The 15,367-nt window shown below is 36.6% G+C and overlaps 2 protein-coding genes across 3 annotated transcripts; one reads left to right on the top strand and one right to left on the bottom strand.

Annotated features, from left to right (window-relative positions):
• Positions 1–637: 637 nt before the first annotated feature.
• LOC135071730 (isocitrate dehydrogenase [NADP] cytoplasmic) lies at positions 638–6,068 on the bottom strand. Of its 2 annotated transcripts, none has more exons than XM_063965510.1 (2): positions 5,965–6,068; positions 638–2,040 (listed from the first exon to the last, which is right to left on the bottom strand). In XM_063965510.1, the coding sequence occupies exon 2, from the start codon at positions 2,028–2,030 to the stop codon at positions 804–806; it is 1,227 nt and encodes a 408-aa protein (XP_063821580.1). In that variant the 5' UTR covers positions 2,031–2,040; positions 5,965–6,068; the 3' UTR covers positions 638–803. The 2 variants fall into 2 exon arrangements, with proteins under 2 accessions (XP_063821580.1, XP_063821579.1); XM_063965509.1 differs by lacking the exon at positions 5,965–6,068 and adding an exon at positions 5,697–5,871.
• A 1,395-nt stretch (positions 6,069–7,463) lies between these two features.
• On the top strand, positions 7,464–14,068 carry LOC135072125 (uncharacterized). Its single transcript, XM_063966079.1, has 8 exons — positions 7,464–7,815; positions 8,141–8,344; positions 8,771–8,839; positions 9,355–9,489; positions 10,558–10,791; positions 11,104–11,244; positions 11,739–12,470; positions 14,051–14,068. Exons 1-8 carry the CDS (start codon positions 7,672–7,674, stop codon positions 14,066–14,068), a joined length of 1,677 nt encoding a protein of 558 aa, XP_063822149.1. The 5' UTR covers positions 7,464–7,671.
• The last annotated feature ends 1,299 nt before the right edge of the window (positions 14,069–15,367 follow it).

Genomic DNA, 15,367 nt, shown 5'->3' with positions numbered 1-15,367 from the left:
TCCTACACGTGTACTAAAATAGCGATTAGATATTCCAAATAGTAGCAATGACGTACTAACTGTAGACGTAATTATGTAGATAAGTCTTTGAAATTAGATTTGGGCTTGTAGAAATATTTAAATGGTTAATTTGCCTTTGCATAAGTAGCACTAAAATATGAAGTTACATTACTTGGCTCTGTACCTATAGCCTTGAACCTCCGGGTGAACGCTGTGAGGAGTGATAACAATGTCAACACTACAACTCCTTTGAATTTACACGTACCTAAATACGTAAGTGCTTGTTTCCTCTTATCATAGATGACAGATATATCTACCTACCAATATCTACACAACATGAAGTCTAGCATGGCTAGTAACTGGCACTTGTTTTCGCAATATTGAGTGAGGTGAGCATTTTGGGCCTCTTATCAATAACCGCAGACCAGTTTATCATTTAACTGGGCTGATAAATTTGTTGAGGTAATATTGGGGAAATAATAACAATTTGATGTCGAAATGTTCTGCAAATAAATCATCATCATCATTTCAGCCATAGGACGTCCATTGTTGAACATAGGCCTCCCCCAATGCTTTCCATGTTGATTGATTGCAAATAAATACCTAACGGAAAAGTTACGAAAATAAAATATATGCGTTCTATACAAAGACTTTAATAAACTTTAAATACAAATAAATGCGTAAAATACACTGTAAACCTTAAAATCCCAGTAACGAAAAATAGTTCAAAATTTTTAAATTTTTTGTGACAAAAATAAATAATAAAGTTATCAAAGATTACTCTTGAATTTATGTTCAGGCAATCATTTGCCGAGACTCTTCTTCAAGTTTTCAGCCAGTTTGTCCATAAATTCGAATGTTTCGTAGTAATCTGCCCTCTTGACATTGTTCATTCCCTTAATGCAAATAGCGAGATCCTTTGTCATTACTCCAGATTCAATAGTGTCAACGCAGACCTTCTCCAGAGTTTCTGCGAAGTTCTTGAGTGCGTCGTTGTTGTCTAACTTCGCGCGGTGCAGGAGGCCTCTGGTCCATGCAAAGATGGAAGCAATAGGGTTGGTGGATGTCTCCTTTCCTTGCTGGTAGAAACGGTAGTGCCTTGTGACGGTACCGTGAGCTGCCTCAGCCTCCACTGTCTTTCCATCAGGGCAAATAAGCACAGATGTCATAAGACCGAGAGATCCATAGCCCTGGGCGACTGAATCAGACTGTACATCACCATCGTAGTTCTTGCAAGCCCAAACAAAGCCACCCTCGGACTTCATAGCATAGGCAACCATGTCGTCAATCAGTCTGTGCTCGTACCAAATACCCTTAGCTTCGAACTGCGCCTTGTACTCCTTTTCGTAAATTTCCTGGAAGATGTCCTTGAATCTGCCGTCGTATTTCTTGAGAATGGTGTTCTTGGTGCTCAAGTAAAGAGGGTATGCTCTATCTAAAGCATATTTGAATGATGAATGAGCGAAATCTACAATGGACGCGTCAGTGTTGAACATTCCTAAGGCAACACCAGCACCTTTGAATTCGTTTACTACATGCTTAATGGGTTGTCCAGAAGGAGGTGTCCAGATAAGTTCCAATTTACCTTCTCCTGGTACGACGAAGTCTGTAGCTTTGTATTGGTCAGCATGGGCATGACGACCAATGATGATAGGCTTTTCCCAGCCAGTTACAAGACGCGGAATGTTCTTGCAAATGATTGCCTCTCTGAAGACAGTGCCGCCAAGAATGTTACGGATGGTACCATTGGGACTCTTCCACATCTTTTTCAACTTGAATTCTTCAACTCTTTTCTCATCGGGGGTGATGGTGGCGCACTTAATACCGACATTGTATTTTTTTATGGCGTTAGCACAATCAATGGTGACCTGGTCGTCAGTCTTATCACGGTATTCCATACCCAAATCATAGGTGTGCAGTTCGATGTCTAAGAAGGGCAAAATCAACTTATCTTTAATGAGATCCCAGATGATTCTGGTCATCTCATCTCCCAAGATGTCGACGACGGGTCCTGCCTTTATCTTCGACATTGTGGTAGTACTGTAAACAATGAGAGGAAAATTGTTAAAAATAATTTCCATGACATCAAATAGCTTAACTACATCCTATTGTAACTAGCTACTGTTAATTTTCAATAAATAATTTAGGCAGTCATTAACAGTGATTGTACTACAGATCACAATTTCTAAAATATGTATATTTGAGGCCCTATTACAATTTCCATATAAATTATTGTGTACCACAACTAAAACTGTGTAAGTACCTAGCTATGTAAATAAAATTTTTGGAAAAAATTGTATTATGTTGTTATTGTTAGTTTATATTGTTTATAATTTTATGAAGACTCGTTTTATTGTTATAAGTTCAAAAAATAGCCTAGCTAAAGTAATAACAAAAATATTTGCCACTCATCATTATCTATATCTATACTTATAATAAATCTGTAGAGAGGTCAATTCTGTACATGAAATATATTTTCAAAATAACTATCAGGGGGTGATTAGTGATCGATACTGATGCCAAAAATGCAATCAGTAAAATTTTTGTCTGTCTGTCTGTCTGTCTGTATGTTCCTTATAGAAACAAAAACTACTTGACGGATTTTAACGAAACTTGGTACAATTGTTCTTCATACTCCTGGGCAGGTTATAGTATACTTAGGAATTCCCACGGGAACGGGAATTAGCGGGAAAATCCTTTTGTATGAAAAATCTAAACCGCTTAAGTTAGACGCTTGAAATTTGGCATGCAGGTACCTTAGTAAACGTAAAGCTTAGTTGCAACAGGATATTGCAAAATTCCCACGGGAACGGGAGTTAGCGGGAAAAAACATTTGTATGAAAAAATCTAAACCGCGTAAGATAGATGAAGGGGGTAAAACGGGATCCACGCGTACGAAGTCGCGGGCGGCCGCTAGTCTAACATATAACACAGATAGCAGTTAGCCACAAAGATAACAGTATGATTTTAAATAGAATTGAAAAAAAAATGTCTGTGACAAGAATAATTTTCTTTTTTTGATGATAGTGACCAAGGTCATAAGATTTCTTTACAAATTTCAAATTTTATAAAAGTTAGGTAAGTATTTAGGTAGGTAGGTAGAATTTTATGATTAAACTGAAGAAACTAAACTCAGAAGAAAGTGTTTATATAAGGTGTTATTTTTTGTACTGATCATACTTTACCAACGCATCTAATAAAATCATACAAATACAACCCAAGTGTTTTTAAAAAAAAATTCAGGCTAGTTTTCGAGTAAAACGACAAAGAATGTTTCGAAAAAAATAAAAAATAAATCATCCTTTGAGCGCGGTGAGTATTCGTTTGTACGCACTATCGTAGTAGCCGGCCGAGGGCAACGACCTGCCACGTGCCGCGCCGCGTGAGTCGGCCATATTGATATCGCTCGCTGCCATGCCAGTCGCTCCGCGCCCACAGCCCGCGCCGAGCCGCCGATCGGCATGCGGGAGCGCAACAACATAAATAATCGTCCCAGTCCGTCCAATGCGCCCAAACGTATTGCAGTGTATGTGTGATTTATTACAATGCCGCGCTTGATCAATAACAAAACGCAGGTGAAATTATGTTTCGGGCACACTAACTGGCCGACGAGAAACATTGACGAGTCGAAAACCTTCATTGCTTGTTTGGAGCCGCGCAGCGCTTCAGGGAGCGCAGCCGTATCCTGACTTGACGAGATTCCGTGCGCTTCGAGGACGAAGTTCTGGATTTCAATTTCAATCACCGGCACAGTGCTGGCGGTACCCAGATGCGAGCGCCGCAGACGGCGGCTTTTGCGTAAAAATACGGAATGCCTTATCAAGGAGTTGTTGCCAAAGGGCCACGACCGCGACCTAGTTCTATCGATGGTTATTGCGGAAGTCTACCTAGGTACATACCTACAGTGTGATTTGGACAGATGAGTGCTTGTTTACGCGAAAGGGACTTTTTCCGTAAAAAAGTTAGTGCGCGAATTGTGAATACAACATCCGACGTGGTGTCTAGTGAACAGCAAGCAAGTGTGCAGCCCGAAAGCATTACCTCAATTCGATCGTGGCTAGATTAGACAGTGCAAGACAGTGTTTACGTGAACATTCAACAAAGGCTTGACGTTCAAAATGTATTGTGATTAGTGTAATAATAACCTAGGAACTTTAAATAACAACATTCAAAATAGGTAAATGTGTGAATAAGTAAAATCAATGAATCTAAAGTGTGATGGCAAATCATAATTTAGGAATTAAAACCAGGAAAATTGATCAGTGAGTTTTATTTACAACACCTATTCACATTCAATATTAGGGTGCATTTCCACTGAAGCGAAGCGAAGTAGTAATAGGTATGTACCTATCAATTTTTTATTACGTCTCTAAATAAATTGCGTAGGCATTACGAAACCGTAGATATTGAATTCCAATTTCTATCCTTTTTTAAATTTCTAGTTTAACGCGGATGATTCGCCTCGGTTCGTTGGAAAAGTCCCCCGCTATTACACTAATGAAAATACACTTATTTACCTACTTATGTAGCTAGATTTTGTTTCTCCTAGCGCGTAGTACCTATTAACATGACGTAACATCGTACATACTCACGAGTGATAATTTTTGGTAACGTAGGTTTAGTGTAATCTAACCTTTATGTGTGTGAACGTTGAATGAATGCGCGCGGCCATTGTTCGTACTCGTATGAATGAAATGAGTAAAGAAAGAGAGAGAGGCAGTGAGTGAAGACAGGATGGTTGTAAAAATAATATCTTTTTTTTGTTAGGAAAAGTAAAAACAAAAACTAGCCTGAATTTTTTTTTAAAAACACTTGGGTTGTATTTGTATGATTTTATTAGATGCGTTGGTAAAGTATGATCAGTACAAAAAATAACACCTTATATAAACTTTAAATAAGCATAAAAAATGTAAAGCTTTAATTATTATGTAACATTCAATTCATAAAATATATTTTATGGGAAGTGGTTAGCTATTTCTGAATGACCCTAGTTTATTAATTGTATGATGGGTATTTATATTTCAATTTACAGTTATCTTTCTTCTACATACATTAATATCAGTCACAATCACAGTAAAAACAGCTACTTATTTCAATATGCAATGACCTTCAACCTTTGATATAGTAAAAACAACACTTTTCTGTTCTTATGAATAAATGTAACACTTATTTAGTCTTGTAATATCAGTGTTATGTGGACAGTTTCTATGACCTTGATTACAATTAGCATGATACTCCTATTGAATAATGAGCTAAATGGTTACTAGAAAATGATGGATACCATATTCATATTTTGATCAATAGAAACAGTTATAAGCAACACATAAGAACACCCTTAGCATAGTATCCAATTTAAGCCAATAATTTGATTAATTGGATAAATAGTATGCGGAATGTTAAATGCCTGAGTTTAAAATTTATCAATAAAACCTGAACATTATTCAAAAGGGCTTGTTATTTATTGTGGGTAGTACTGATAGAATAATCAAATTCTAAAACAGTTAATTCGTAAAGCAACCATTTATACTTGCAAAACAAGTTTGCCTTAGTACAAAGTTCAACAATTTGTAAATGAGTAAATAAAATATACTTCTAGAGGAAATTTACGGCGAACCGGTACCTACGTCATTAAATTGACGAGCTAACTAAGCACTAATATAAATACCTAACTTTATAACTGTAACTTATTTGCTTACCAGCTGAAGATTTCAAGATATCAGGAATATTAACTATTACAAGATGACGGACTCGTCGTACTTGCACCACGTCGCTGACAGGACTAATTGGAAGTTGATAGCTACACACAGTAATATGCCTCACCACACCAAAGAACTAGGTAAGCAACAGCGGTGCTCACGATTGGTCGTGTGAAGTATACTGAATGTACGAGACGCGTTTCATGATAACATTACGGCACGATTGCATGTTTTGCTTCTAATAAATTTAGAATAATTCGGTACATACCCCTGTTTAATCTGGTAAAAGAAAGTGGAGAAAGCTTCAGCAGCAAACTCAGCTCAGGAGAAGGTAGGTAAAAAATGTCAATGTCAAAAATTGTGAGACGTCATCAACATCTGATATCTGTCAAATTGCTGGCCAAAATCAAATGTTCATTGCTGAAATTATGACATATAGTTCCAAAATACTGGACTGTCCTGTCGATGACATTGACAGTGGGGCGCCACCGTCAATACCGGATCGCTGGTTCAGATTTTTGCCATGTTGGAAACCATATAGTTGAACGATGGTAGCGCCCCCCTGTCATTGAGTTTGGCGGGACAATTCAGCGTGGGTCATCTATAAAATGCAACACCACAGTTTTTGCTTTTTTGTGCCACAAACTCAAAAATAAAACAACGAAAAGAGACTTCATTATTTCTTTTGATGCACTTTCACTAGGTTTTTTTACAAGTATTTAATTTCGTGCTCATCTCTTATGAGCACACTCAAATTGTTTTATTTAGCTTATCCTCTACTTGAGTATGATGGTGAACCCAAGCCTATTTTTGATGTTGAGTAAAGGTAAAGTGAAACTTTAAATTAAGTAATTATTGCTTCAGCCTAACATTTTTTTTTGGATCCGAAACCATTGAACCACATTGATAACATTTTTAATATAGGTGTACCAGAATCTCATGGCAAATAGGGAAAATAAACTTTGTTGAGAGCAATACTGGGGAAATTGGAATAAACGATCTTGATACTGTTTAATTTTTTACTTTTATGACTTTAATATTAATGAACATGAAGTACGAATATACATTTTAGGTAGGTATGTGTATGAAGAATGTTGTTATCATCGGGAAAGTGTCTTGAAAAATAAATAAATCGTATTATTAATTTAAGTAACTAATTTTATTATGCATCATACTTTTAACTTATCACTTCATTCAGAACTAGAAAACGATTCTAAGAACTCCACTTGCAATTTCTTGTTCTTCAATAGATGATCAAAATAAAGAGATAAAATCTTTTTCAATTTTCTTTACATGGTCATAACATTTTGACCATTCCCCTGCACCAATTTGTGAGATATACCTGAAAACCCCGATAAAGCAGCTATTAAGAATAATATAAATAAACATAACCCTCCTTGTGACGTAATTGGGTAATAAACTAAATGTATCAAAATATTTCAGTCCAACTTACTGTCAACTCGACGACGCGCTTTAGAATCAAAGATTGACTTTGAATTATGCCTTATTTTACAATTCACATTGAAAACAATATGACTTGCTTGAGCTTTTTCGATTTTTTCACAAAAATAACAAATAGTCAAGAAGAGATTACAAAATTTTTGCAGCGGCTGACAGATTTCATAATTTTCTTTGACAGGTGACAATTAAACCATAGACAATTGCCATATGAAAAACACACTTTTCCAATATTTTTGTTTGCCATGAGATTCTGATACACCTATACCTGCCATCTCCGAAAATATATTTTACTCTGTGACTGTGGGCAAAAAAGTGTAGCCCCAATCTTCGAAAATTAAAAAACTCAAAACCCAAAATATTGATTGATTGATTGAAAATACGCTGCAAATGTAAATTATTTTTTTCTAAAAATTAACAAATAACTGAATAAAATGCGTCGAAATAATTTTTAGTTAACACGTCGCTTAAGTGCTAGTCTTGTTTTTGTTGGTGTTGGTTCTTTGAGTGATACGAAATGGTGATTCAAAAGAGTTGGAGTAACGTTGAAGCGACGCCTCAAAATACGCCTGATAATTCGGCTAGCAGTTCATGGAATTTTCAGGCTCCGACCAAAACGCTAATTGTACGTGCTAGCGACACAAGCGCAGCAAACATGCAGGTAAATAAATAATGTCGCCAACATTTAAATATTGCTTTATTTTACATAGTAGAATTCATAACTATAAATCTTTAATTTATTCATAAAACTCCTATAATGAATTAAATATGTGCATTTCGTGATGTAAGCTTGCCTACACTACGTGTGACAGTAGAATGTACATAAATATACATCTGGCAAATGGGTGTCACACCCTTGGCCTTGAATTCAATTACAAGCTTTACTTTGATAATCTCTTCATTATACTATCGTAGCAACAATTGTAACTAAAAATAGTGTTTAAATTTAAAACATTTTACTTTATATGAGTATTTTTACGCTTCAGAAACAGCCAATAACACGGCAAATTGCCATCAACACACTTGCTGCTATGCACCGACGATTCAGCCTTCCCGGTCCAGTTCAACCTCATTCAAGGCCAATAGCAGAGTTCCGGGCGAGTGCTAACAAGTCCCTGGATATGTTAAGACAGACCATACAGTCGGCCGTCACAAGAGAGATTGATCAAGTCATCAAAAAGTACCTGGAGGTTCGTTTAAACACTTTTAATTTTAATGTTGGATTGTACCATCTTTTACTTTAACTAACTATCGTCAAAAAATCTGTCAGCTCCATACAAAAAACACCAGTTACTGTTAAAGTTAGGTGGTGCAACTCAGCCTAAGAATCAGTTAAGGTATCAGACATCAACATTCTGTACTTAATTATTAGTACACAAACATTTGATGTGTTATGTATGAATCACAACACATGAACAGAATTATGATTCCTGATAATTTAAAGCTGTCCTTATTTTATTGTTGACATATTGATAACTCTGCAATAAGTAACAGCTTCAAACGAATGAATCCAATATTTATTTGTTAGATAAGAACAAAGTATGCTGATCGTTTATTTACTGTTTACACACATTGAATGAGAACAATGAATGAAAATAAGTAACATTGCTTTTCAGAAATTTTTCGTTCCTGCTGTTAACAATATAAGGCTGAATTTGGGAGATGAATCAGTGAGTGAAGATCAGGTTGGTATTTTAATTAAATTTTCTAATAAACATGTCAGTGAGAGGTTACACTTCTTAATAATGATTACCATTCTTTAGAAAAGACATTGCATTGAATTGAATCTACCTAGTTGCCTAAAAAGATGTTGATGAAAGCAAGAAGAGAAGCTTTAGAGGGTATTCGCTGTTGAGCCATGAGTATGATAGGTATTTCTTAATTTCTCATCAGAAGAAGATTGTTTCTGTAATGGCATCAGATCAGTAAAGGAACTGTAGTAAAATTCAGAATTCGAAACAGTAGCCTTAGGGCTGATTTTTCAATAGTCAGATAACTTTTATCTGAAGAATAAGTTTAGCATATTGACAGTTTCAGTATGGGAAATATGTCAAAATGGCAAGTTTATTCTTCAGTTAAAAGATATCTGATGATTGAAAAATCAGCCCTTAATCGATATTTTCTCAATAAAGAAGCTCTAGTAAGTTTTTTAATACCTTGAATATGTTATTAAAAATTTTATTAACTACTTCTGCGACAGGTGCGAGCAGTATGCCGAGCTATGTTGGACGCAACGCGACTCCTGTACACAACGCCACCAAAACCTACCCCGTCACCTCAAGAGCACAGTGATTCCGAATCCAACAATAGCACAGACACCAAATTCACCAAGCAGGTAAGTCAATTACATAAATTCTCATAATTTCGAAGAACATTTTATTTATTCTGTAAACATAGAGGACGTATAATAATAGCATTGTGGTGTAACATAAAATTTTTCTTAAATATTTATTTATAAGTACTCCTTTTCAAAGTGTGTTCATGTTTTGACTGTATTATCTTCTCAGATTGTCACTTGCTATATTTTGGTAATGGATTACTTATTCGTGCATGTTAGGTCAGCTATGTATGTCCCAAAAAAGGTATCCTTCCGTTTGGCCAAATTACTTTTCGCCAAATTTCACTTCGCAAACAACTTATCGCCAAAGTTTCATTTCCCAAATGAACTTTTAGCAACTGTACTTTTCGCAACTAATTCATTTGGTCAAATTATCATTTGGCAAATTTTTACTTGGCAAATGTTTATATACCAAATGTTTTATTTTGCCTAATATTATATCCCAAATAATTTGTTTGGTCAAATTGACACTTCACATACTTACCCAGCGTTACCCACAAATCAAAGCATAAGGCAGATGATCATGGTTTTCACAAGAATTTTATGTAAAACAAAGAGATTGCAGAAAATAGTATGGTTGCAGAAAGTAGGTATTGCAGAAAATAGTAGGTTAGGTTAGGTTAGAACAGTGACCCTTAACGCGCTAGAATAATCTCTATTATTAATAAATCATTTGGAAATTTCGATAAAAAGAGTGAAATATGAAAATTAATTTTGAACAAATTTTATATTAACTACCCACTAAACAAAATAATAACCACAAACTAATTTGTATTCCATTCTATGCACCAATCAAATTATTTTGTAAATAGTTTATCGTGAAATATTTTTGCCAAATGAAACATTTGGCAAAACATACTTTGCTAAACAATAATTTGCTAAACAATAATGTGCCGAAAACGACATTTGCGAATTAAAAGTTTGCAATAAGTTGTTTTGCCAAATGAGAATTTGCCAAATGAAAATTTGCGAAACGTTGTTTGCGATGTGATAATTTGGGAAACGTTTTTTGGCCAAACATTAGTAATCCCCCAAAAAACCTTATCATAAGTTATTACGTAACAGTTGCAGAGTCCATCCCAAAAGCGCAAAGAAGTGGAACTAGATACCGATTTGGGCTTCAGACGCAAGAAAATAAAGCAAGAGGACAATTCGGACAGCGCTTCTTCGTCCCCTCTGCCGTCGCCAGCCTTGAGAGACCCGGAGAAGTGGAATCCTTCAAGACTCACCCAAGACACATTGTTCATTATGGGGTCTCACGCACATAAAGTAAATATATTTTTAAATGTTCATTATGGGGTCTCATGCACATAAAGTTAATACATACTCTGTCAGTCTGCTCCTCATGCTAATCTAAATATTGAGTTCACCACAATAGTTCGAACCAACATAACTTGGGATCTCAAGTCAGCCAGTCCGACCTTCAGCATAGGACTATTGACGCCTCATTATTCTAGTTACAAAAGTGTACAGAGCTCAATCTTACTTAGATTTTTCTGTTATACTACCCATTCATCCATACAGTTAAAATATGTTACTTCAAAAAGTACATACATACCTGCTTACGTTTTTGAATGTCTATTCCTCATCTAAATTAACTGTTATTTACAGGTTCTGGGACTGGGAAACTCGCGCGGGCGCCTGTACACCAGACACGCCGGGTTGCTCCGTTACCCTGCGGACAGCGCTGATAAAGAGTGGATAGCCAGCCACAACTTGGTGAATGCTGTTGGCGGGAAAACTTACATCATGGTGAGATTGGAATATTATCCTTCCTATTAATGTGGATTACTGGATGTTTGTTACTCTTTTATGCAAAAACTACTGAACGGATTTTGATGAAATTTTACAGTATTATTGTTTATAACCCAAAATAACATATAGGCTATAATTTATGACGATCTGTGTGTGACAAACTAAATTTCACGCGGGTGAAGCCGCGGGCAAAAGAGTATTTATAAATGTGGTATTTGAAGGGCTATCAAAGTATCAAGTGTTCAGTCTGATTGAGGCATGTCATGTCACACTCCAAGGGTGGTTTTTAAGTCTGCCCACGGTTGTTAAGCCTTGAAATCAGCAATAAAGAGTAATTTAAATTTAATAACTTCTGAAAAAAATTGTTACAGCGTGTGAATGCTTACTTTATTGTATAGTATCTAGATATCTCTCTCTCTTAGTTTTTTATACTATGTTGAAAGAGATGTAAATCTATTTAATAAATTAATTATACTGCTTTACTTTTTCAGGTATTAGAAGACATTGAAGAGCTAGCAAAAAGCGATGCGTACAAACACAATTCCTTGCCGATGCTCGGCGAACTAACGGGCTTCAAAGTCCCTCCATTCATGCTCCGCAAAATAAAAACATACATCACCAAAAGAATCATGAGTACCGACAACGTAGAAAGCCCTCAACCGTCCACTAGTAACCCCGAAGAAGTGAAACTGGAAGATATAAAGATAGAACCACCGTCTTCGAACTATGATAGCAATAATTTCAACGCCAGTCAGTATATCACTAGCTCAGATGATACCAGGGACTTCCCCGAAGTACCCAGTCTGAAGGACGATGGAGATTTCGCTGATATAAAAGTCGAGGACATTGATGACATAAAGGTGGATAACATAAAAGTTGAGGATTTGGATGAGATAGACAAAGTCGATGGAATCAAAGTCGGCGATTTAGATGTGAGCGTCAAAATTGAGAGCATTGATGACATTGACGGTATCAAAGTTGAGGATATAAAACTGGAAAATGACGATGCGTTTTCGCTTTGTAAAGACACTGACGATGATCAGAATCCATTGATCGATGGGCTTGTGGAAGCCGATATAGAGTTTTTGAGCAGGAACTTGGGAAATATCGAGAGCGATGCTGACGCTAGGAAGGCTATTGAGAAACTGACGGGGGCTAATCCAGATACCATTACTTTGGTTGGCGATGAGTTCGACTTGGGATCTACACTTAACAATACTACTGTGAGTATTATTATAGTTTGTATTTATCTTGCAAATGGGAATGGGTTTGAGTCTCCACCTAAGCCAGTCAATTTAATCCCACCAAAAACATTCTGTAAAAAACTAGCCAAGTCTCGATGGAGATGCTTGTTTATCTCTAAAAAGTAATGAAATCTAGACAAAGTCGTGCCAAGTCTATGGTTCCTTACTGCGATTTCTTTATTATTATAATTAATGTTGTGTGACTTGGCCGTTGAAGGGTACAAAATCAGGTGCTCCATGACACCATTGCACCAATCTGTCACCAGAACCGCTACCCATTGACGATGGAAAATAAATTGCCACTTGGAAAACGTTGAGCGTATTTCGATAATACTTAACCTATGATTATCTTAATAAAGATTGTTCAACGGCCAAGTCACACAACATTAATTATAATAATAAAGAAATCGCAGTAAGGAACCATAGACTTGGCACGACTTTGTCTAGATTTCATTACTTTTTAGAGATAAACAAGCATCTCCATCGAGACTTGGCTAGTTTTTTACAGAATGTTTTTGGTGGGATTTCACTTCTTTTTGTAGAAAGTGGCATAATTATTTAACGTCGTCGTCCTTTAATAAGTATTATTGACATTCATTTTTTTTTTACGATATTAAACACAAATAAACTTACCTTTAAAATGGACAACGAATAAGAATCGTTTTAATAACTTAACCTTAGCTAACCTCACGATATAATAAACGAAATCGACGAAATGCAAATTACTTAATCGACGGGGAGTCTAGAAAGGAAAAAAAATCTGGACACCGCGGTGCAGAAAATCGACACTCAAAGTGCTAGCGCCATCTACCGGTGAGCGGTACAGGCGAACACCACGGTGCCAGTGTGGCGCTAGTAGTATTGATTATGAATGTGGTGTTACTCCAAATCTTCGATTTTCCTAGTTTTTATAGTTTTCCCTTTATGTGGCCATTAAACCCTAACTCTGTACCAAATTTCAGCTCTCTGAGTTTATGGGAAGTACTAGTTCTATTTTGATGATCATCAGTGAGTGAGTGTCATAAATGCGAAACTTTGCTTTCGCTTAACTTCGGAACTAAATGACCTACAGACCTGAAATTTTGGATTTTAAGTATGTGATTATAGCTTACTAGATGACGAAAATTTCTGCGTTCTGGTCTTATCCAGAGGTTCTCAAATAGGGGCCTGAAAATGCGGCGAAATGGTTCCAGTAAAGGATGGTACGGCAGTGTTTGCTTTGCGCTCGACTTGGCGGGGGCACTGCCGTGCCCCCAGATTAACCAAATAGCATTGTCTACATGCATAATATATCCTACATCATCCAAAGTTTCATCGAGTGTAACGGTGTTATAGTAATGTGTAATGTTAGGGGCATCAATGGAACGACACTGGCAGGCTAAAGTAGGCATAATAAAATACAAGTCTCCTTGTAGGCAAAAGGTCATGGATTAATGTCGAAAAAGTCGCGAATTATAGGTGAAAAATCATATTCTATTTAAAAGGACAGTGCCAATCCATGTATGGAAGTTGGACCAAGTGCTGCCCAGAATGAAACTATAGTGCATTTTGTTCCTCAGGCCAATACTAATTTGTAAACCGGAGCGCACTGAAATCTATTCCTGGAGTTAAGAGCGTTTACGTCTAGCGTGGCATGTCAAGTTTAGGTAATTTCGATGCTATTTTTATTCACACTAAAATAATTGTGACTGTGTGCGTGTTCTCACGCTCTATAGTCAAACCAAAATACTTTGATCCACCATCGTAAAAGTGTGCCAGGCTGTCAAGTGACAGCTCAAGGAAACTATAAAATCTTCAAATCTTCCAACACCGACTCCATAATTGTAAATCATGGTAGGTATACATTAGTCCTAATAAATAATAAATACGCAAAATTCTTTATCAAATAGTAAATTATCAAAGGTTTTTTACTATTTTGAGAATATTTTATACAGCCTATGTTCAGCAGAAAAAAAATTTGAATTTTAATGGTGAGAGATTTTTTCAAATCCGTTCTATTCAAAACAAACTTCTCCTGTTAACTATTCTTTTTTATCCGGAAAATGCATAACATTATACATACCCACTAGCTGCGGGGGCAGCTAGTAGGTTATGTGGGGTTCTTCCTACCAGAAGGTGGGTAGCCCCTACACCCACTAAAAACCTGACTGTTTCTGCCATGATCCATATGAGTGATATGAGGGAACGCGGGACATCGCCATTGGCTGTTACCTGTAGCATTCGTCCTTAGCCGCCACCAGACACCTCCATGTCTAGCGACCGAGGCCTGTTAGGAAGGGACAGTTGGAGACCATAAGCTGTTCTCTTGCGCCCAGGGTGTCGGCGGCGGATAACCGGAGTGTCGGCTGAGGCCTCTCGCTCCCCCTTTCCACTGCTTCTTTCTGTGAAAGAACACTTTCACAGAAAGTAAGCACACTATACCATAAGATTATTTGTCTCATAAGAATATATTTTATACTAATGTAGATATTGTTTCCGAAAGCGAGCGGGTTCATTCCGTACCTGTACGCTTCATGCGTTCTCTAGCAAAAGCTCAAAATCAGTGTTCTGCCCTTTTGAGGGTAGTGTTTATAATGAGCCCTTTGCTTTTTGCATCGCTGCGGCACACATCACTCTAACGCAGGGAACTATTTGAAACGCTAGTCATCTTTATCTTCTGTTGTTTTGTCACTTTTGTTATGTTGCAACTGTTGAAATTATTACTAACCTGTGTAACAAAATACCAGTGGTGTCACCTAGTGTGTTTCTTGACTAACTAACTTTATTTCGATATTGAATTGAATTTCAATAGCAACTATTCATAATGTGTGTGTTAATAGCATTAAAAAAAGTGTGTGTTACAACAAATCAACAATTTATCTATCTATCTCACGCCT

This window comes from Ostrinia nubilalis, chromosome 5, assembly GCF_963855985.1.
Source record: "Ostrinia nubilalis chromosome 5, ilOstNubi1.1, whole genome shotgun sequence".
NCBI lineage: Eukaryota > Metazoa > Arthropoda > Insecta > Lepidoptera > Crambidae > Ostrinia > Ostrinia nubilalis.
Note: the sequence above shows the minus strand (reverse complement) of the source record. Positions and strands in the feature narration are given on the sequence as shown.